This window comes from Mus musculus, chromosome 2 (assembly GCF_000001635.26).
Source record: "Mus musculus strain C57BL/6J chromosome 2, GRCm38.p6 C57BL/6J".
Classification (NCBI taxonomy): domain Eukaryota; kingdom Metazoa; phylum Chordata; class Mammalia; order Rodentia; family Muridae; genus Mus; species Mus musculus.
This window is the reverse complement of record NC_000068.7, coordinates 91808222-91830443: the sequence shown is the minus strand read 5'-3', so window position 1 is coordinate 91830443 and position 22222 is coordinate 91808222. Positions and strand designations below refer to the sequence as shown.

Sequence of the window (22222 nt, the reverse complement as noted above, 5' to 3'; positions counted from 1 at the left end):
CTATACAAATGTAAAAATAGACTCTAGGACAGAAATAAGAGTAGAGATATCTTAATGACAATGTCAAAAACACTTTAATAAAAAAGTAATAACACTAAAGGGAGAAATACACAACTCAGCAATAATAGTTTGTTTCAGTATCATCTTGATAATGGATAGAACAAGAAACAAAACCAACAAGGATACACAATACATTAACACTATTCACCAAGGATCTACACAATTTCATCTAACATCAACAGAATATACACTCTGATCAAGCACATTTGCTGGGTTAGCCCATATGCTAAGCCAAAAACTAAGTTAAAAAAATTTAAATATCTGAAATCATAGAGTATGCTCTTAAGCCACACCAAAATTAAATCAGAGATTTTTTTTAGAAAAAGGAAAAAGAAAATAGAGACAGTTATAAGTGTGTGGAAAATAAACAATGCATCTATAAGCGACTAAAGCAGTCGTCTTCAGTCTTCCGAATGCATGACCCTTTATATAGTTCCTCCTACTGTGGTGAACCCAAACTGTAAAATTATTTCATTGCTACTTTACAACTGTAATTTTGCTATTGTTATGAATCAGAATGTAAGTATTTGTATTTTCCAATGACCCTGTGAAAGAACAGCTCACACACCCCCTCCAAGGGGTCACAAGCCAAAGGTTGAGAACCTCTGGGCTAAAATGTCACGGGAGAAACAAAGATAACTAGGCACAACACCATCTCTAATCTAAGACATTTGACTAGATTCTAATGACCTGTGGATAAGAACATGAAAAGTCTGACACTTCCCATTGACTTTAATCAAAATAGTGAATTAAGTACATTAGGCTCACATCTGCTCATTAGGATGAAAGTCAAGAGGATTATTCAGGGAAGATAACACACCCTACATTACTCAGGCCCTATCTTCAGAAGAATTTTTTTTCTTTAAGTAATTAAAAGGAAGCTGTCCTGTACCAGGACTTCTCATTTCATTTCTCTAAGGCTTCAAACATGTCGAAAACTATTATAAGCTTAAGAACCTTTTGGGAGATTCTTAACTCAAGCAAAATGGCTCAGTAGACAGAAGACAGTTAGGCAAACCAGCTTTGATCTCCCAAATCTGCCTCTCATAGTACTATGCTGGGCAAATGAAGTGATTTCTCTGCTGGATAGAAATACTAAAACCAACACTCACTTCACAACGATTTACAGAGACAGTGTATAGGAAAGTACTAATGACCACACCTGATCCACTGAGGCAGTGCTCAGCTTCATTTCAATCCCTCTCTGCTAAAATGTCAACAAGGGAAGCTTTCTAGACTGCTACATGCCCCCTCTCCGTATATGTATTAAGAGATGCCATAGCATTTAAGTGTGTGTGTGTGTGTGTGTGTGTGTGTGTGTGTGTGTGTGTGTGTTTATTTAAATATGGGTACAGAGTCTGTGCTACCCGGGATTGATAGGTAGTTGGAGACTAGTAGAGACCTACATAATTGTGGAGAAGATACAAAATAAAACAAAAACTAAAAGAGAAGAGATGAAGATTAACAAACCACTGGCACTTGGGTACAAGGGTTTAGTTTGTCTATGATCACATCCTAGCTGTGATGGAAGAGAACAGATTTAAAGGGTTTTAATTTTCCACAAATCTACTTTTATGGACGTTTCAGAATAGCTTTGCTGAGAGCCCACTGGAGACTCATTTGCCACCACAATGCTGGTCACAATTCCTGAAATGGCAAATGTATATTCCCTTTGTCCCTCTATATCTGCCAAATTTCCATACCACGCCTTTGTAAAGACCCACTTAACATTAAGAGCTTTTACTTATGTTTGGAACCAAGAACTGAGCAGCACTTTTAAGATATAATTTGCCACCAAGACTCCAAAACACAGGAGAGCAGGAATTCTCTCTGTCTTGTTTGAGGCTGGCCCAGAGCACTGACTGGACTGTAACCACAGCACAACAACTATTTGCCAAGTGTAACCATTCTAGGACCATCATGATCTGGTTCCAATCATAGAAGAGAAAAGAGCCTTTCCAAGAAAATTGGGAATGCCTAAGGTTAAAAGACCAATTTCTCTTGCACTCTGAAAGTCATTACTATAGCACCTCAATTACATATCATAAATAAGTTTAATAAAAAGCAAAACATCTATACCCAGGAGAACAAGAAGGCTCAGAGAAAAAGCTACTACTATAGTAAGATTTCCCTCAGCAAGTACCACTCAGATATAAAGCTCTGATCATGTCTAGGAAGCATTTAAAACCAAAAAAAGGAATTAAGAAAAACTGAAGGTCAGCAAAAGCTTCCCAGGAGCCCTTTCTGTCTTCTACAGTCTGTGTTGATAATTGTGGGGCAGCAGACTAGAAGATGGTTTGGAGGGAATTCTTACAAGTCCATTGCCTGGGCTCAGTCCCTGGCTCCTATACTCTCTAGCTGAGAGTGCAGGTAAGGCATGTCCAGGGACACCAGTGTTTCCTCCACTGATCTTTATACCAGTTGTCTCAGAACTACTGCAGGACTAAAACAAAACATTCCTAAAGTACCTAAAGTACTTAAAATGCTTCCTAGTACACAGCAATACACACTTGGGTTTTGGTTGTTGTTACTAGTATTGTTTCAAAAAGGAAACATAAAGAAAAATGACATAGCTGTTAACAGAATTTGGAGGGATATACAAATATCTATACATGATGACAGCTTCAGAGGAAGTCCCAATAGGCATGCTAATATTGATATTGAGAAAATGAGTATTAATGATGAAAAGAACTGCTAACTCAGGCATAAGGTTCTAGATATCTAGATTTTCTTCTCTTGGTGACATTTGGAATCATTTGATAGACAAATTTTCCCTGTAGATGTCATACCCATACATAACCTATAAAACGTTACAACATACCCTCTTACAGTCAAATGCATCTGTAAAAGCAAACAGGTCTGCAGGGATCAGGCCACTGGTCAGAAAGTAGGGAATGGAATGTAAAGGTACAGAATTACTAGAGCAAAGGAAAAAAAAGAAAAACTATACAGCTGTAATTTTTTTTAAAGCTCTTTTAATACCAAGGAAACAGATTTTGCTGGCAGAAAAGCAAGATATGTGGTATGGAGTGACCAAGACAGATGTTTGGAACAAAAAAGAGGGCAGAAGAACTCTTTGGTATCATTGCCTGGCAGCAAATGGTTAGTGGTTATCTTTCACAAGCCTTCAACCATTGCCACATGCACGGAGAGGCACAAATCCACTGTTTAACAACTAGGGCTAGAGTCATCTTTCAACGGTTATCTGGAGGTTGGAATAATCAGTTCACCTACCAGACCAGGGCCTATGTATGAAGCCCTAATGTCTGGCAGAGAACCTCCTGAGGATTGTGGGATTCTGGGATTTTATGTTAGGTCAAGGGGAAGACCAGATCCTATGGTCTGCCAGCTGCCAAAACAGCATTGTAATAAAGTTGGGCATGGTGGTTCAGGCCTTTATTCCCAGTTTCGGAAGGAAGAATAAGGCAGATCTCTATGAGTTCAAGGGAAGGTTGATCTACAAAGCAAGTTCTAACCCAATCAAAGACAGATAGTGAGACTTTGCCTCAAAACAAAACAAAAACTCCCTCAAGCACCTGGGTTTAGAGATGCGTACCGACCTTTGATCTCAGCACTTGGGAGTCAGAGATCAGCCTGGTCTACATAGCAAATTCCAGGCTTCAGGTACATAGTGAGACTATGTTACATTTTAAAAAAATGAAAAGAAAAAGAAAGGGAAAGAGGGAAAGGGAAGGAAAAGAAAGGGGCGGGGGATGGGCAGACGGATGTGGGTGGAGAGTGTATCTCTGAACCAAAGCTAACAGTGTGCTACATTCTCATTGTCCCCCAGTGAAATCTTCACACTGGCTGCCTTTCTACCTTTAATCATCACACAGCCCAGGTTTTCCAGAACAGAATGCCATTTAAATTTTTCTAATAAAGACCCTTTAAATATATGCCTAATAGAATTCCTTTTCTGTCTTTTCAGACATAATAGTTGGTGGTGAAAGCGATGGGAAGGTGACAAAGAATGCAATGAAGAAACGATCTTGGGGCTGGTGAGATGGCTCAGTGGGTAAGAGCACCCGACTGCTCTTCTGAAGGTCAGGAGTTCAAATCCCAGCAACCACATGGTGGCTCACAATGAGATCTGACTCCCTCTTCTGGAGTGTCTGAAGATAGCTACAGTGTACTTACATATAATAAATAAATAAATCAAAAAAAAAAAAGAAAGAAAGAAAGAAAGAAAGAAAGAAAGAAACAATCTTCACCACAAAAAGTAGATTTCTGCTTTGTTCCCTTTTCTGGAGACTGTCCAAAAGCAGCTGCATACAATGTCTCAGAAATTGGTCACACCATACCTCTACGCCCTAAAACATGGGTCACTAAAGGGACCCCCCATCATAAACTTCTGCAGCAGAGCTTGCTCAGCCTCTCTCTACCCTGTGGAGTTCTGAGCTGCCTCCACAAGTTTCCTCCCTCCTCCTTCCTCATTCCATTCCAGTGCCAGTGCCTGGAATCTCCACGGGCTGGCAGAAGCAAATGGGTAGAGACCTGTGCATTAGGCTCTTAATTAAAATCACAGGATCTAGCTCATGACTATCTCACCAACTGAACCATGAACAAGACACCTTTATCACCCAATTAAAGCACAGCCAGGAGTTACTTATCTATATTAAGAAACAAATGGTTTTTAAAAATTCTCTTTCCGAGACAGTCAGTATGTGAGCCTTTAATCACAGCATTTGGGAGGCAGAGGTTTGTGGATCTTAGTTTGAAGTTAGCCTGGTCTACAGAATGAGTTCCAGGATAGCTAATGCTGTCTTGGGGAAAAAAAGTTTTTTCCCTTCTTCCCTGGCTCCCCGCTCCTTTTTTGTTTGTTTTCACAAAAGGGCCTAAAGGAAGTAGAACTAGACAAGAGAAACAGTTTTTCAGCTGTACTGATTCTTGTCTGGAGGTAAGAAACGCATCTAACACTCAACAGAGCTTCAACCAATTCGAAGAAACTGTTGTATCAAAAGAGGGGAAAGAGGAAGACTTTTTAGCTTCCTGCCTTTCACAATTTCAAAATCCAAAGAAATATTTCCTTACCTGCCAGGACCCTGTTAACAGAAGAATGAGTAGCCAAGCCAGGCTGTCCACGTTCATGAAAAATCCCAGCATAAGGCAAGTACTCAGGCAGCAAAAAACGCCTGTAAGAAGGAATCACATGTAAAAAGCCAACTAAATACTACCAAACAACAGAGGAAAAACTACAGTTTCAAAATCGTTGGCTAAGTAAGGCTGGGCATAAATGGCATGGTTTATAAAGATGGAAGACTAAGGAAGGATTGCAAGTTCAAGACCAGACTGGGTCCCAAAAGATACGTTATAACAAAATATAGCCTAAGGGATATACTAACTAAAAATCCATAAAATCTATAGGATTTGTCCTTTTATAAATGTGTGACTCCTTACTGACCTTCTTCTAAAGTAATGTTAGTCAGGAGTAATGCACGCCTTTAACCCCAGCAATCACAGGCACAGCAGGTAGATACATGAGTTCCAGGCCAGCCCAGTCTACATGATGAGTTCAGGCCAACTAGAACTACAAAGAGAGACTCTGACAGACTTTGAACAGTATGCTCTTGGTGCCATTTTTCTATCTCTAGGCACTGTGGCTAATAATCTCCCATGAAATGTTTAAATGGCAGGACCAGAATATAGAGGCTAGGAGAGAATTCTATATATGGGTAATCCAAAGGCCAGAGGTTGGTGTAGCTCAGAGGCAGTGTGCCTCTCTAGTATGTGGAAGGCCCTGGGTCCCAGTTCCAGCTCTATAAAGCCAAAGTAATCCAAACACACAAAAATGAAACCTTAGGCATTCATCAAGGATCCGTCAATATTTACAACCCAGTTCTTACCTTGGAACAAATCGTCCAAGTGAAGGTGCAGACATTCGGGCATTTCGGGGAGCTCGGTGCCTAGATCTGTCACCATTGTCCCTGGAGAAAACAGAGAGACTACATATAAGACAGTTACTGAAGCAGAATTATTCACCTGCCACCAAAACTAAGCATCTGCAAACTAAAGTCCTACACTCAGGAAAGGAATCCAAAGTAAGCAGTTACCTATTGACTAACTTTAATTCAGTACCCAAAAGCAGGTCTGAGTCAATGTGGTCTTTGAACCCCGTAGTATCTGAAATCTTAGAATCTGGAAAGGCTACATAAGAATTTATTCTTTCCTTTAATTTTTAAGACAGAGTCCCTCTATGTAGCCCTGGCTGTCCTGAAACTCACTGTGTAGACCAAGGTGGCCTCAAATTCAGAGATCCACCTGCCTCTGCATCCTGAGTGCTGAGGCTAATGGCATGCATTGCCACATCTTGCCCAGGAATACCTTTTTCTTCATTTGACCCCCTTGGCAGAAAGACTGACAGAGAGAGATGGGGGTTGGAAGCTAGAGATGTAACTCAGTGTGACAGCTCTTGCCTGCCTGGCATATGCAAGGTCTCACGTTCATTCCTTAGTATCATGAAAAAGGCAAGAGGGCAGAAAGACAGAAATAAGAAAAAGTCCACAGTTCCTTCTTTGAAAACTGGCCATGATGAAAAATGCACTCCTAAACAACGTCATTTGAAAAAAATTTTTTATTATAGATGTTTAAGCACCATTTATTAAGTGCCTGCTAAGTTCAGTGTTGTTAACATCCTATTTAATCTCTAGCTATTCCATGAGGTGTTATTAGTCTGATTTTACATAAGGAAACTAAAGAATCAGACAGGTAAATCCAAGGTCACAGGCTAGAATGTAGTTGATGATTCAGGAAAGAGCTTTGGATCTCTTCACTGCATTTTACTGTTTCCTACAAGAAAAGAGGAAAGGAACTTCTTGTGGCTTAAGTTTCCACCACATCAAAGAAACAATAACTTAAAGGGCACTGGCTGGACAGAGCAGTTAATTAGCTGCTTAAGCAAATCAAGAAGTACATGAACCTCTGAAAGCCTGACTTGGGATATCTGAATTCTCTCTTTGAATTATCTTCAAATCAATGAGATAATCTTCAATCTAGCCCTGGAAACAACCTTAAACACTTTGGCTTTTAGGTGGCCCACTGGGAGCTGTACCAGCTAGAAACAAAAGCTTTTAAGGGTTTCACACATTAAGAGCAATCAATACCAAGGCTATTGAAAGCTGATCCGATAGAAGTATTTGGGTCCCCCATCCCAATGAAAAGATACACTCTTGTTTTCCGAAGATATTGTATTCTGTTGACTTGAAACTCTGGGTATAAAAGGAAGGATAAGGAGAAAGACAAGTTTGCCATGTAAGCATGAGGAATGGAGTTCAGATCATCAGAAGTCATATAAAAGCTGGGCTTGGGGGCTGGAGAGATGGCTTGGAGGTTAAGAGCACTGGCTGTTCTTCCAGGGGTTCCGAGTTTAATTCCCAGCAACCACATGGTGGCTCATAACCATCTACAATGAGCTCTGGTGCCCTCATCTAGCCATCAAGTCAGAACATTTTGTATACAAAATAAATAAATCATTTATTATTTACCAAAAAAAAAAAAAAAAAAAAAAGGGCTGGGCTGGTATAGAGGAGCTTATACTGCTAGGGCTGTGGAGGCAGACAGAGGGTCCCAAAGGCAAGCTGGCTAACTAGCTAGGTTAACCAGATTCAGGGAGCTATGGGTTCATCAGGAGACCCTGCCTTAACAAAAAGTAAAGGAACAACCAAGGAAGATACTCAACATCATCTTCAAGCCAATCGCAGGAGCGTGTGCACACATCCTCCTCAACAGATGTCTACATCTACATATACACAGAGGTACATAATACACATGTACACACACATCCACATATACACAAATATATCAGAAGCTGCATAAATATAATTATTGCAGAGCTCCTAACATGCGCACAAAGAAGCTGAATATTAAACAAATAAGACAGCTCTAAATATTGTTATTTTTCAAATATATGATTTTGGTTATGATAAGTTAAAGTACCAATTAAAAGTACAACTAGAGTAATGATAGCATTTGTTATTATGAATTTATTAATGATTGTAAACAATTATCATGAAAGGCATTTAGAAAACATTTTAAAGTTTAAAAGTGTGACATGAAAGGAACATAGAGAGGCCCCCAGGCCTTAAGAAGACTGAAAACAAAGCTAGATAGCAGCATTATAGGGTAGATTCTATCCCATGGCTCTGGACTGAGCTGTTCTTCCTACAAATCACCTGTGGAGCTGACTCACGTTCCTACAAGTCCATAGATCCACCTTTTCGGGTAACATGGGACTATTATCTGTGAATACAGATATGAAGGGCAGGGTAGTGGACAGTACTGATGAGGTGCAATGCTTTTTGAGAGAGCATAAAGCCTGGTGAGAAATAAGGATGACAAGTGACAAGGATGAGTGGGGAAATGTTTGACTCTTACAATACATATTATCACAAACCTCTTTTTGCTATTTTAAAGCCTAAAACCTAAATGCAGTTATTCTTTCTATTTTTTTAAAAAAAGAGGGGATAGGGGCTGGAGAGATGGATCAGTGGTTAAGAACACTGGCTGCTCTTCCAGAGGACCAGTGTTCAATTTCCAGGACCCACATGGAAACTTACAACTGTCTGTAACTCAAGCCCCATGGGATCTAATAGCCTCATACAGACATGCATTCAGGCAAAACACCAATCAATGCTTATAAAATAAATAACATTTAAAAGGGGGGCAAAAGTAGTAATTTTAGTGCTATAATGTGTACACATGCGCGCGCACACACATACAAATAAACACCAACTAAAGAAATGGGGAGGGTGGGCTGAAATACAGCCACAGGTAATAGCTTTAAAATGTTTAGACTACTGAAATATGATATATAAAGGAAAAATAAGATCAAATCAGGTATGGTGAGACATATATAGTGATCCCAGTACTCAGGAGACCAGTCTGGGCTGCATAGTAAGACCCAATCACTAATCACAGAGAGACAGAGACAGACAGTAAGCATAGCTAGCTCAGATATAGGCACATTCTCAAATGGATGGCATTATGGAACAGCATACAAGTGAGTGGAAAGCTCTATGCAGGTCTTAATCTTAGCATTCTGGCTAAGGATGGGTAAGCAGGAGCTGAGTAGTAACTCAACACCATGCAGGTAAGCCTCGGAATTCAGTGTTAGGACTCCAGCAGCAACAGAGAAAAAGGACAGCACAGGAACCAGGATTATTAGGAAAATATGAAATATGAGAAACACACAAATGAGATGTTAAGGGAGAAACCAGCAAAACCGTCTAGGAGAAAACAGCATGAGAGATAAGCAGCACAAATGGTTACTAACAGGATAAACCTTGAAAAGAAAGAATGTGTCAAGGTAGCAATGATCAGAATGTCCAAAAGCCAAAGTGGGTGACTAGACGGGAAAATAATTTTGACACAGCTCCAAATAAACTAAAGATGAGAGAAATAACTGATTTTATTGCCTAGAAAGAAGGGGGTTTAGAGGCAACTGGGGATAGAAGAACAAATTTTGTGCATGGGAGATTTGAGAGAAAGATAATGACAAGAGTTCCAAGAAAAGACCAAAAGAATTAGATGCACTTAAAATAAGATATTTTAAGAAGACGAGGAGCCTGCCATTCACTTCACTGCTAACACAAGGTCAGCGGAAAGCAAGCTGCAAGAGTTAGAAAGCAGTGAAATAAGTCAAAACGGGACTGAAGATAATGCCAGATGAACAGATCTACAGTTGGTTGACATTAGCAATAGTAGCAAGTGCTAAAAACTAGGCTCTAACATAAGATAGCCAACAACCTTTTATGGGAAAGAAATGAAGAACAAAGTACACAAATATGCTAGTACAATCTTTCCACCAAGAAGGACTACTTTTTAAGAAAACATCAGAGAAATCCTCATCAATTTTAACATTCAGAAGTTGCATTTAAGACAGCAGGATAGAAACTGACTGTACTATTAATGGCCTTCCCAGTTGTTGAACTCTATGCATCTTTGATTAACTCTCAGTGGGGTATTTTTTTGGGTGGGGGAACGACTAAAATTTTGTTTCAAATTATTTTATAAAGAAAAAAAAAATCCTTCAAACAAGCTTCTAAGACATGTGTTGAATGAAAGGCAACACATCTTCAGGACAAAAGAGAGACACAACAGCAATCTGCTAGATGCCCAGGATCAAGAGCTTCAAAGAAAGACCATAATTTAAAGGAATAAAAAATATCCCTACAGGCTGTTGTCTGAGCCCTCACCAGACAGTCAGGTTGTCATTGTTCCTCAGACAAACAGAGCTCTGACATGAGCCTTGAGGATGAATCTATTCCATCAAAAAGCTCAAAAGGTCATTGTCTTCCCAACAGTACTGTTGATTTTGCTAAATATTTAAAAAGAAAGTGTGTCTAAGAACAAATATCAGAAGACCTACTTAGCATTTCTGTCTCTGAATGGCACAGTGATCTTGGTCAAGTCCTTTTCTTACTAGCTCCTATTAGAAACTGAGGCACAGCCTCTATTTCCAGAGACGACACTTACAAAGATCTTAAATTTTTGTCCCAGTTGACATCCTTTGTAAGAAACCTAACAATGCACGTCTCCTGGAACAACAGAGCCTTAGATTTCTCCAAGGAAAAGTAATATGAGATAATTATAATCTACAAATTCTTGTCCTCCCTTATTCTACCTCCTAATCTCATTTGCCTACATTATGCAAATTTATATTCATATTGTGCATTTTCTGATAAAACAACATATAAATCTAAGAGGTAATGTCTTCCTCCCTGTATTTCCTGGCTGTATTTTTCATTCTTTCTGTCTGTATTTTTCCATTTTCAGCCCAGGCACAATCTAGATATATTCTACTTTCCTTTGCTCATTTCTTATTCTCCATAACCCAAAATAAACATTCATAAGGTACTTTATATTTTCAGAAAGAGGATTTCTTTAGCTGTCAAGCAATGTTACACATTTGTAAGCAACAGGTCATAATCCTTGGTAAAGAAGTAGTAGTGCATAAGTAGATATTTTGGAAACATATTGAGGCTTGACAAGCACTAGATAGCTTTTCCCTCTTCCTCTTCAGGAGGCCCTCTTACTTTCTGAGAATTCTCATTATTTTCTCTTTGCTGAGTATCAAGGGAAATCTTCTAAGGCAGTTAACACCAATAGAGATCCAAGAACCTCAAGGTTAAAAGAAGCACCAGTGTTGTTCAATTTCCTTTACTATCAGACACTGGGACCTTGGGAATAGGACTTGTTCTCAAACTTGTTCTTCTACATCAGTACACTTTCCAAAGTAGGTCCCCCCCAGCCACTGTTTTTTTAGAGTTTGCTGCCTAAATTAAAAACAAAAAACAAAAAACAAAAAAAAAAAAAACTGAATAATGGCTGCCCCAAATACATACAAAATCCAAACTTCTCAGTTAGATGTTCCAAGCTTTCTACAGCAGAGGCTCAACCAAGACTAGAACCCAGTCAACAGAGCTAGCAACAATAATAAAAGATTCCAATTGCAAGCAATGATGTTCTAAGGATCACTTGTTAACTTACAAATACTTACTTCAAAATGGTCTCCAGTAATAGTAATCAAAGACTGAGGAAGTATTCTATTTGGAGAAGTAGATGACATGGCTGTCTTTACAAAGACATCGACAAATAGGCCTCTCAGTCTTGGAAAACATCAAGTACGCTTGCATAGTGGCCTACACTTGTAATGCCCCTACTCAGGAGGCCCAGTCAGGCCAATCATATGAGCCCAGAAATTCAGGTTCAGCCTCAGCATCATACAAAAAACCAGGCTTGAAAAACAACAACAAAAATTTGACACCCAGATAAGCATGATGGTGAGCATCTTTAGTCCCATTATTCCAGAGGCAGAAACAGGGCAATCCCTAAGGCTACAAAATAAGACCCTGGTTTTCGTTTTTAAAAGGGTATCTACGATGAAAACACTAAGGACTTTCACAATAAATATTTAAAACATCTTCACTTATACTAGCCCATCACTACTGAACTAGTTCTTCATCAGTTGACTTGTCACATTGTATCACCTTAATCAGGGTTGTTCAGTTAGCTTCCTATAGCACATATTTAATAAAGGCTGAGGAAGCATTCTATTTGGAGAAGTAGATGACATGGCTGTCTTTACAAAGACACCCACAAATAGGCCTCTCAGTCTTGGAAAACATCAAGTACGCTTGCATAGTGACCTATACTTGTAATGCCCCTACTCAGGAGGCCAAGTCAACACACAATCCAAATTTTCTGCCATACATTGCAAGCCCTTCACAGTTCTCAGTTTTCTGATCTTTCTCAATCACCAGCACACTATAGCTCTACACAGAGATCTATTCAAGCTTCTGAATAAACCTTGAGTAAAATCTGTTTCTGAGCTTTTACTTTGTTATTGCCTTTATCTAGCATATTCTTTCTACACCATCCTCACAGATTCATCTTTCAAAGTCCAGGGGGTGGGGAAATGGCTCAGCGGGTAAGTACTGCTACGAAAGCCCAACAACCTGAGTTTGGATCCCCAGAACCCATGTTAAAACTAGATAATACCAATTAAGGCCACGTAACCAGTTGCAGAAACGAGGATTATAAAGTAATATGAATGCCCCCTTGTAAATTGACAAATGCGTTTGCGATTGTACGAGGGATAGTTATATCATGTTAGGCGTATTCACAACCTTGTTACTGTTTCATGTGAACATGAGATATTATTTGTGTCAAGTTGACAAGGGGTGGATTGTAGTGGTTATTCCTGGTTGTCAACTTGACTATATTTGGAATGAACTACAATCCAGAATTGGAAGGCTCACCAGTGACCCTTATCTGGAGGCTTGGAGATCCTTATCTGGATCTTGGTATGGAGATCTTGAGCCATAATGGCAATGGATTCCAGAAGATTGAATCTCCGAGTTTAAGGAACACACCTTTAATCTGGGCTACGCCTTTCATCTGGGATTAAAGGTGTGGCGGAACACACCTTTAATCTGGGCTACACCTTCTGCTGGAGACAATATAAGGACATAACTGGTCACTGGTGTAGAATCCCAGTGTACCCCTCTAGGGAGATAGGCAGAGACAAGAAAATTCTCAGAAACTCAATCACCTAAGTTGGTCATACAACTATGAACAAAACAGAACCAAAGTCAGGTAAGGTGAAACCCAATACATCCATGCAGTGGGATGCAACTCTTCCCCACTATGCCAACAACCCCACGCAATTTAAAAACAAACAAAACAAAAAGTAGTCCTATTCAGTCTTCAAAATCAAGCTCAAGCCATGGAGTCTCCCATTTTTCCAAAATCTGTTCTTCCTTCCTGCAGAGCTGGTCAAACTCTTTAAGTCACAGTCTCTCTTCACATATGTACTTTTTACTTTGTATTTTATTGTTTATGTCTATATGAGTGTTTGGCCTGCATGTTTGTATGGACACTATGTACATGCAGTGACCACAGAGGCCAGAGGCACTTGCCTGTAACTGGAGTTATAAATAGCTGGGAACTGCCATGTGGGTTCTGGGAACTGAGCCAGGGTCCCCTAAAAGACCAGCCAGTGCTATGGACTTCTGAACCATCTTTCCAGCCCCCTTTCATATACTTATATAAAAATCTGATCATTTTATTCTATAACTAAAATGTTTTAATGTCACCATCTTAATAGGATAAAGCTCATCTCAAAGGCAAAAACAACTCTTAAGATCTGCACTTCTATGACTCCCAAGTCTCATCTTTTTGGATAGATTTGAACTTTACAGTGACTAATATAGTTGCATCTATCAAGAATCAAGAAAAGCCAACTGTCAAAATAACTATGCTTTTCTTGTTTTGTTTTGCTGTCTCCTAAGTTTAACTATTGAAAGACCCTATTTTTTTAAGACTGATGCCTGGCTACAGATGCAATTTGCTGAGCACTTGCCTAGCAGCCTACAAAGAACAACACCTGAATGTTGTTTGTTTGTTTGTTTGTTTGTTTGTTTTTAGAAAAAGGGTTTCTCTATGTGTAGCCCTGATTGCCTGGAACTCGCTCTGTAGACCAGTCTATTTTCAAACTCACAGAGATCTGCCTGCCTCCATCTTCCAAGAGCTGGGATTAAAGGTGTGCACTATCACCTCCCAGCAAGAACAACATCTTCATAGTGCTTTATAGTGCATCTTTACACTTCTAAAGTTTATATGTGAAAGGAAGAAATAAAGACCATTTCAAAATGATACAGCCATATCTCTCTAACGATTTCAGATGGCAAAAGCTGCCCTTCTTCTTGGCTCTGAGTTATATTTGTTATTAAAGACAAGTCAAAAAATAAAATAAAATAAAATAAAAGACAAGTCAAGAGCTCCTACAGAAATCCTGGAACTTCCTAGCTCAGAAAAGAAACTAAGAACAAGTACTACTGAAGACATGTGGCTTCTTTGATGGAATTCCTAGCCAAGATTTGAAGTAAATGTAGGAGTCTCATTCAGGATTATCACCTGAAATGAGAAGCAATACTTACGTGGTTTTTAACATAGTTCCTTTGCCAAAGGCTGGACTAAATCTCAGTTATACCAAAAGGGCAGAGGAAGAAGAGTATATTGTAAACTAAAGGTCAACAACTTTTCCTGTCATATTCAGCCAGATGTTAGAGCTGATAGCCTTTGGAACTCTCCTCAGCTATACCAAACACAAAATTAAGAACATATATGCCACAAGATGCCTAGCAAGGGGAGCAGAGAAAGAGAAGCTCGGGCAGGTGAGGTGGTGCACATAGTCTCAACTATGTGCTTATAGTCTTATAGTCTCAACTACTGGAGAAGCTTGGGTGGAAACATTACACAAACTCCAAAGTTTGAGATCTGCCTTGGAAATACATCAAAACCCTGTCTCAGAAACAAAATGGGGTAGAGAGTTGGCTCAAAGGCTACTAATACTTGGTGCTCTTGTAGAAGAAAGACCTGAGTTTAATACCCAATACTCACAGCTAACCACTTTTTGAAACTCCAGTCCAATGTTCTCCTTCTGACTAGGCATACATGTGGTACACACATATATGCAGGCTAAACACACATATGTATAAAAGAATAAAGTAAATAAATCTTTTAAAAGTATTTATTTAAAAGTAGTTGAGCAGCTGGGCAGTGGTGGCACATGCCTTTAATCCCAGCACTTGGGAGGCAGAGGCAGGTGGATTTCTGAGTTTGAGGCCAGCCTGGTCTACAGAGTGAGTTCCAGGACAGCCAGAGCTACACAGAGAAACTCTGTCTCGAAAAACAAAACAAAACAAAAAACAACAAAAAAAAGTAATTGAGCGGGCTGGAGGGATGGCTCAGTAGTTAAGAGCACTGACTGCTCTTCTGAAGGTCCTGAGTTCAAATCCCAGCAACCACATGGTAGCTCACAACCATCTGTAATGGGATCTGATGCCCTCTTCTGGTGTGTCTGAAGATAGCTACAGTATACTCATAAATAAAATAAATAAAATTTTTTTAAAAAATTGAGCATGGTGGTACACACACCTATAATCTCAGCACTCGGGAGGCTGCAGCATGAAAATAAAGACTTACAAGTTAGCCTAGGCTACAATAGTGAGACTGTCTAGAAATAAGAACAAAGGGCCCAACTGTGATCAGGTAACCTGCCTAGCAGGCAAGAGGCCCTAGGTTCAATTCCTACTACTGTTCCCACCCAACCCCTCCAAAAAAAGAAAGAAGGGAAGAAAGGAAGAAAAGGAGGAAGGGTAGAGGAGAGGAAGGGGAAACAATTCTAACTAACCTGCAGACTCTATCTTAAACTGAAAACTTTAAGGTTCTCACTGAGATTTTCCAAATACAGCCCAGTGTCAAAACCATGAATAAAGAAAGGGTTTATTCTCTTCTATGCTAGCAACGATCTTTAAGAAGCTGAGTATAATTACCAGTGGCTGTATGTGTGGAGGAAGTTATTTGTGGCTTATCTAATCTGAAACATCTCTAGTTCTGGCAGTAGCAAGTATCGGATCAGGTTATTCATCCTTTGCCTCAGAAGGCAAAGCAGCTACAAAAAGAAGTTAAAAGGGCAGGGAAATGAGTGGAGAAAGATTCTAGAATCATAATTAGAATAACAGATAAAAGAAAGAAAGGTTCAAGACTAGCGAGAATCAAGGGTTAGTGAGATAGCTCAGCATGTAAATGTTTGTCACTAAAACCTGGTATTAAATTATTATTTAATTTAATTAATTAAAAATAAAGACTAGCTAGAATTATCATAAACACACACACACACACACACACACATTATTCTCTTGCAAGTCTTAGCAACTACTGGAAAAAAAGCACTTTTCTCGAGCTTTTTTTGTAAGCTACCTGTCCTTTATCTAATGGGAAAGTTATAAATTAAAATAGGATTTTTGTTATGCTTATATGACAACTACATTCAAGCAAGCAGTCTAAGCTTTAACACAGGCAGACAGTAATGTCAATAGGCAGACACACCTTTACCCTGCTTGTGAACTTTATGCAAAGACAGCTAGCTGAGGACTTCAAAAAAGACCTGCTGACAGCAAGTTTCTGGACATCCTATTTGTACATTTTGATAAACACTGGGATCCTGCCATTTCAATCTTCAACAGATAGAGATGAATGACAGGAGAAGATGCGTGCTTAGAAGATAGTCATCAATCCAGACTACAAAAAAATAGAAAATTTAACCTGACCAATTTCCAAGGGCATCCTCCCAGAAGATAAATTGGAAAGACCTATTCCACAACAAGTATGTGAAAGGACCCAAATATAATTGTATATCACTGTTAAAAGGTTTTAGATCTTTAGACAATAAATATACTCATTCCTGTTCTCTAATCTGATACATCTCTGATATGGTGATATCCTCAGTCAAAGAACAACAGATGAGAATGATTTATTAGCCCTCTTGTTGGGCCATTAAAGGGATTCAACAGGGCTGGAGAGATGGCTCAGTGGTTAAGATCACTGACTGCTCTTCCAGAGGTCCTGAGTTCAATTCCCAGCAACTATTTGGTGGCTCACAACCATCTGTAATAGGATATGATGCCCTCTTCTGGTGTGTCTGCAGACAGCTACAGTGTACTCATATAAATAATAATAAATAAATAATATATTTTTAAAAAGGATTCAACAAAAATTTTAAATCTATTATTTATACATAAAAAGATATGCAAATAATCTACATCTGTATGCAAAGTATTAGCAATTGCTACATATACATATATGAGGTGGATACTTTGGCTATAACTATACATACTGTATATATGCTTATATATACTATAAATATAAGTAGTTAACAATTATGCATATGAACTCTTCAGTAACTGATAATTTTTGATGATGAAAGAAAACCAAAGAAGACATGATCTGATTTCTTGGGGACTTTATGCATCTGGATGAAAACTGCTCAAGAACAGTAAAATGAATCTATGACTTAGAAAAAGGGAGAGTGGAAAGGATTATATGAGGCCTTACAGGTAAGATTGTAATGTGCTCAGAAAAACAAACAAACAAACAAACAAACAAACAACAACAACAACAACAAAAAACAATAGAACAGTGTCTCTTAATGGTGTCCATTTAGGCAGATTCCAGATCACAAAAACCTTACCTGCTTCTGTATATTAAAATAACATAATTTTAAAATAACTATAAAATGACTGTATAACATCCCCCTACCCCACCCCCCCACATATCCCTCTTTTCTGAGGGTTGGAGATATGGCTCAGCAATTAAAAGCAATTGTTGCTCTTGCAGAGGACCTAGGCTCAGTTCTAAGCACCCACCCACATGGAAGATGGGAGCTCCCAATGTCTGTAACTACAGTTCTATTAGACCTGACTCTAGTCAGATCTCTCTGGGCACCAGGAACCACGATGGTCACAGATATACATGCAGGCAAAACATCCATACACATAAGTTAAAACATTATTTAAAAAACTAATATCCCAAACTGGGTGGTAGTGGCACAGGCCTTTAATCTCAGCACTCAGATGGCAGAAACAGGCAGATGGATCTCTGAGTTTGAGGCCAGCCTGGTCTACAGAGCAAGTTCCAGGACAGCCAGGACTACACAGAAAAACCCTGTCTCAAAAAACAAGAAGGAAGGAAAGAAGGGAGGGAGGGAGGGCAGGCCTAAATAACATCCTTTCTAGTTATGAAAGCTAAGGAATAGGATTATGGCAAATAAATTAGAACAGGCTGCTACAATCCCTAGTTTCTGCCTCTCCCCTGAGCACTAGAGGCGAAAAGGAGCAATTACAACCAGTACTCAGCGTATAGGACCAGGAGGAGGACAGAGAAGATAGAAAAAGAAGAAACAGGTGGCAAGAGAGTATCAACCTCTTTCTCTAGAAGACCTGTACTACTCATATTAAGGTAACTGAGTCATAGCTGCTATCAAAAGCAAGATTACAGTTTGTACCAAAACCATCTTCCAAAAGGCAAACATCTGGACAAGGACATATAGGTGCGGCATTAGGGAGATTAGGCCATGGCTAATAACGACACCGAGGAAAAACCTGGTAAGCTGATGAAGGAAAGGTAAAAAAGGCAATGTAAAACCAGGTCATGCTGAAGCCCAGGAAGATGATGAGAGCACAGGTGGGTTGGGGGAACACACACAGAAGGCAGTCTGACAGAGGAAAATCGAGGGGGAAGGAAGGGGAGAGCGAGGAGGTGGCAGCAGAAGAAAGGGAAGGTAAAATGAGAACAGAACATTTTAAACTAACCCAGAACTCCATTGTGAAGGACAAGTCACGAGGCAGGGTACAGCTGAGAGGCATGATCCCCACATCACACCACTGGTTGAGAGGCAGTTTCAACTTCTAAGCATGCATAGAAAGAAGAGGCAAGGCAAGCCAGAGTCCAGAGTTCAGAGTCCTAGCGCACTGCAGAATAACTGAACTAAAGTCACCCAGGTTTTTCTACTACCGTAGCCTCAGTGTTTAAGTGTTTGTTTGTTTGTTTGTTTATTTCTCTCCCCCCACCCCCCGCATTACTCCCCACTCTGTGTGTGTCTGTGTGTTTATATATTTGCAGTGCTGAAGAATCAAACACAGGACCTCACATGCTAAGCAAGTGAATTACATCCCAACCCCATTGGCATGTATGTTTAAACTCCTTCCCTAAAAGGACCCTTGTGCTAGAAAAACTACTACAGCTCCAGAATAACATACATCTATCTGGCTCCTTTCACTGTTTGTACATGCAGCCATCTTACCCAGGAGGACAGACAGAAAAAAGGCTGTGGGTCAGAGGTGCTGGGCTCCTCTCAGGGATTACTGACAGGACCAGCACACTCATGCTCTGTCTGCTTCATGCTAAACCTGCATTTGTTGAGCATTAAAATCTTTTTTCAGACTACTTTCTGGCAAAAAGATAAAATATACTCTATAGCTCTATTGCAAGTTAGCTTGTGAGGAACCATTCATGCAGCTGCCAAGAGGGAGTTGGGGAAGAGGGAGGGAAATGCTTCTTTTTCTTTTTTTCTTTTGCATGTTAAAAAATGTCAAAATACAAAATCAAAACAAAAGCCAAATGTCTAATTTGATACAAGCTAGGAAAACTCAATTTCAAACTGGAGGCACAATAAATGGCTAGAAGGTCAGGAATAGAATATCTGAGAGGCAGAACTCAGCAGTAGGGCTGGAAAGCATGGACTCTGGAACTTGGGGCTGGCCCTGCTCTTAGGCCTTGTCTTTACCCCACTCACCAACATAAGGAAACAAAGAAAAAAGAGAAGGGAGTGGAGGAAGAGGAGATGCAGCATCGGCCCCAGCTGACAGTGGCATCAAGGAGTCACTCCCCAAGCCACCTTAATCTGACAGGTGGGGCTAGGAGCAGGAAGAGGCAAGAGAGTCAGATCTCAAGGAACAGTTTATTCAAGGAAATCTATACTTACGATGAAACTTAAATTGTCACCTCTACTCTAGTTAAGAGAATAAGCACCAAGCCTCCTGCTTCCTTTGTCTGGTGTGTGGTCAGGAGAGCAGCAGCCATCCTCTTTCCACTCCGGCCTGTGGCCCAATGGGTTGTCTCTTCCCAAAGGCTCTGGCGAATCGGCAATGTAACTCCCAGAAATAGGAGTGCTCTAGGTACCTAAAACCCTCTGAACCTCATCCCACTTTGCTGCACATAAATAATAACTTAGGGGTTAGAGGCAAGAATGCTCACCACTGCTACAGAAACAGAGGCCAACTCAGAAGCACTCTTAGTCTGGGAGAAAGAAGGAAGCAAACTGAAAATATACTTACTCAAAGTCCTCAAATTCCAAGTCGGTTCCCTCTACTGATGGACCCTGGTTGTCTGAGGAAGAAGAGGAGGTGGAAGAACGAAGCCGATTCTGTTGGTAGCGCATGGAGCGCTGGCGAATACTGTCTCTCCTTGAGAGATACTGGATCATCCTCTGGGCGTAGTATGCAGCAGGAGATAATCTGAGAGAGAAAGAGATAGACAAACACAAACTAGCACTAATGTGGAGAATACTGTGAAAGATAGAAAAAGCCAACTTGCCCATGGCATCTCTCTGCTGATACAGCTCTGGATATACAAAAACTATAGAGCATTGAACTCGCCAGGAGGTGTGTGCTGCAGAATAATGTGTGCCACACCACCCCAGTGCTCCTGCTCTGAGAATAGGCAAATAGGCCATGTAACCAGTCATCTTCTGATCAAGAGTGGCCCCTTCCCAAGAGGATTATCACTGGGTCTTTCTTCCTTCTCAGGCTCTTATGGAACCTGGCTTAGCATTTAAGGGTGTCCTTAAATAGTTCTTCCTTGCTCAGTGTCCATACACAAAGTTTAAGAAATGAAAAAGACCTTAGTAATCAAGTCTGGATGTTTTATAGATGAAAAAACAAGCCAGAAGGCGGTAGAACACTTAGATGATTAACAAAGGTACCCAGAGGCATCCTCTTTACCAGGACTTCTTTCTTCAACACACACACAGCTCCAGCTTTCCCCTAACTCCTATTGTCTCTTTGAAACCTGTATCTTCCCTCCCTCACAAATTAATCATAGGTATTTGTACATGGAAAACTATCCAGGATAGGGAGTGAGAGACATTTTGTAGTTGGGAGAATAGAAAACCTAATAGAAAAAAGAATTTTCAATTTGTAGAATTACAGCAATGGAGAATACATCTCCTCTGCTAGGGTTCCAATAAACCATCATCAGTCTATAGACTCCAGTTGAAACCAAGGACGACATGTCTTAGCTCTCTGACAATTTCTTTTTTTTTTTTTAAAGATTTATTTATTATTATATCTAAGTACACTGTAGTTGTCTTCAGATGCACCAGAAGAGGGTGTCAGATCTCATGACTGAAGGTTGTGAGCCACCATGTGGTTGCTGGGATTTGAACTCAGGACCTTTGGAAGAGCAGTCGGTGCTCTTAACCACTGAGCCATCTCTCCAGGCCCCTGACAATTTCTAATATCACACAATTCTACATACTCCTTCCCTTTCTTAAGGTTTTCCTCCATCTTTACAACACTGTTCTGTAATTAGAGACTATAAACTGAGGACAACAGAAAAATGTCTTATGTGATAGTGTTAAGAGATTGCTAAACCAACTGTAAGACTTTAAAGAACTCACAATGATGCAAGTCCACTAGTAAATTATATCACACAGAAATACACAAGAATATAAATGAATGTTATATAAATTACATGAGAAAGTTCATCTGCAACACTGTCATCAGTGGGGAAAATCCAAGAAACAACCCAGAAACCCACCAACAGATTTAAGTAAATTATTTCCATACAGAGAAACACCAGGAAGCCATTAAAAAGAATTGGCTGGGCACAGTGACATAAGCCTATACTCTCAGCACTACAAACCTAGAGCAGATGGATCAGGAGTTCAAGGTCAGTCTCAACCACACAAGTTTGAAGTTAGCTTGAGACCCTCTCTCAACATTTTAAGATGTATGTACATGTAACAATTATACTTATCTACTCATAAGGCAACTCTTCCAAAAGAAAAATGTAAAATAGAGAAAGGGTTAGTGAAATATATACTGTCGTTCATACACACACACACACACACACACACACACACACACACACACACACACACACACACACACTTTTTTTTCTGCATTTAAAAAGAAGTCATAAACCTAGTGTTACAAACCTGGGAGATTTTACATTTTTATAATGTTTAGATATCTAAAAGGGAAGGTGTGTTTTGTCTTCTTTTTATTGAGAATACTTAAAAACTGACTTAGAATAGCTGTAT

General features: G+C 39.7%; 1 protein-coding gene across 4 annotated transcripts in view; it reads right to left on the bottom strand.

The window, feature by feature from the left end:
* The window catches only part of Ambra1 (autophagy/beclin 1 regulator 1), a 188712-nt gene that overhangs the window by 88406 nt on the left and 78084 nt on the right, over positions 1-22222 (bottom strand). For all 4 annotated transcript variants that reach the window (NM_172669.3, NM_001080754.1, XM_006499253.2 and 1 more), the window contains 3 exons: positions 20235-20414; positions 5904-5984; positions 5092-5192 (listed from right to left, as the gene is read on the bottom strand). In NM_172669.3, coding sequence (NP_766257.3) covers positions 5092-5192; positions 5904-5984; positions 20235-20414 — 362 coding nt within the window. The remainder of the gene's footprint in view (positions 1-5091; positions 5193-5903; positions 5985-20234; positions 20415-22222) is intronic.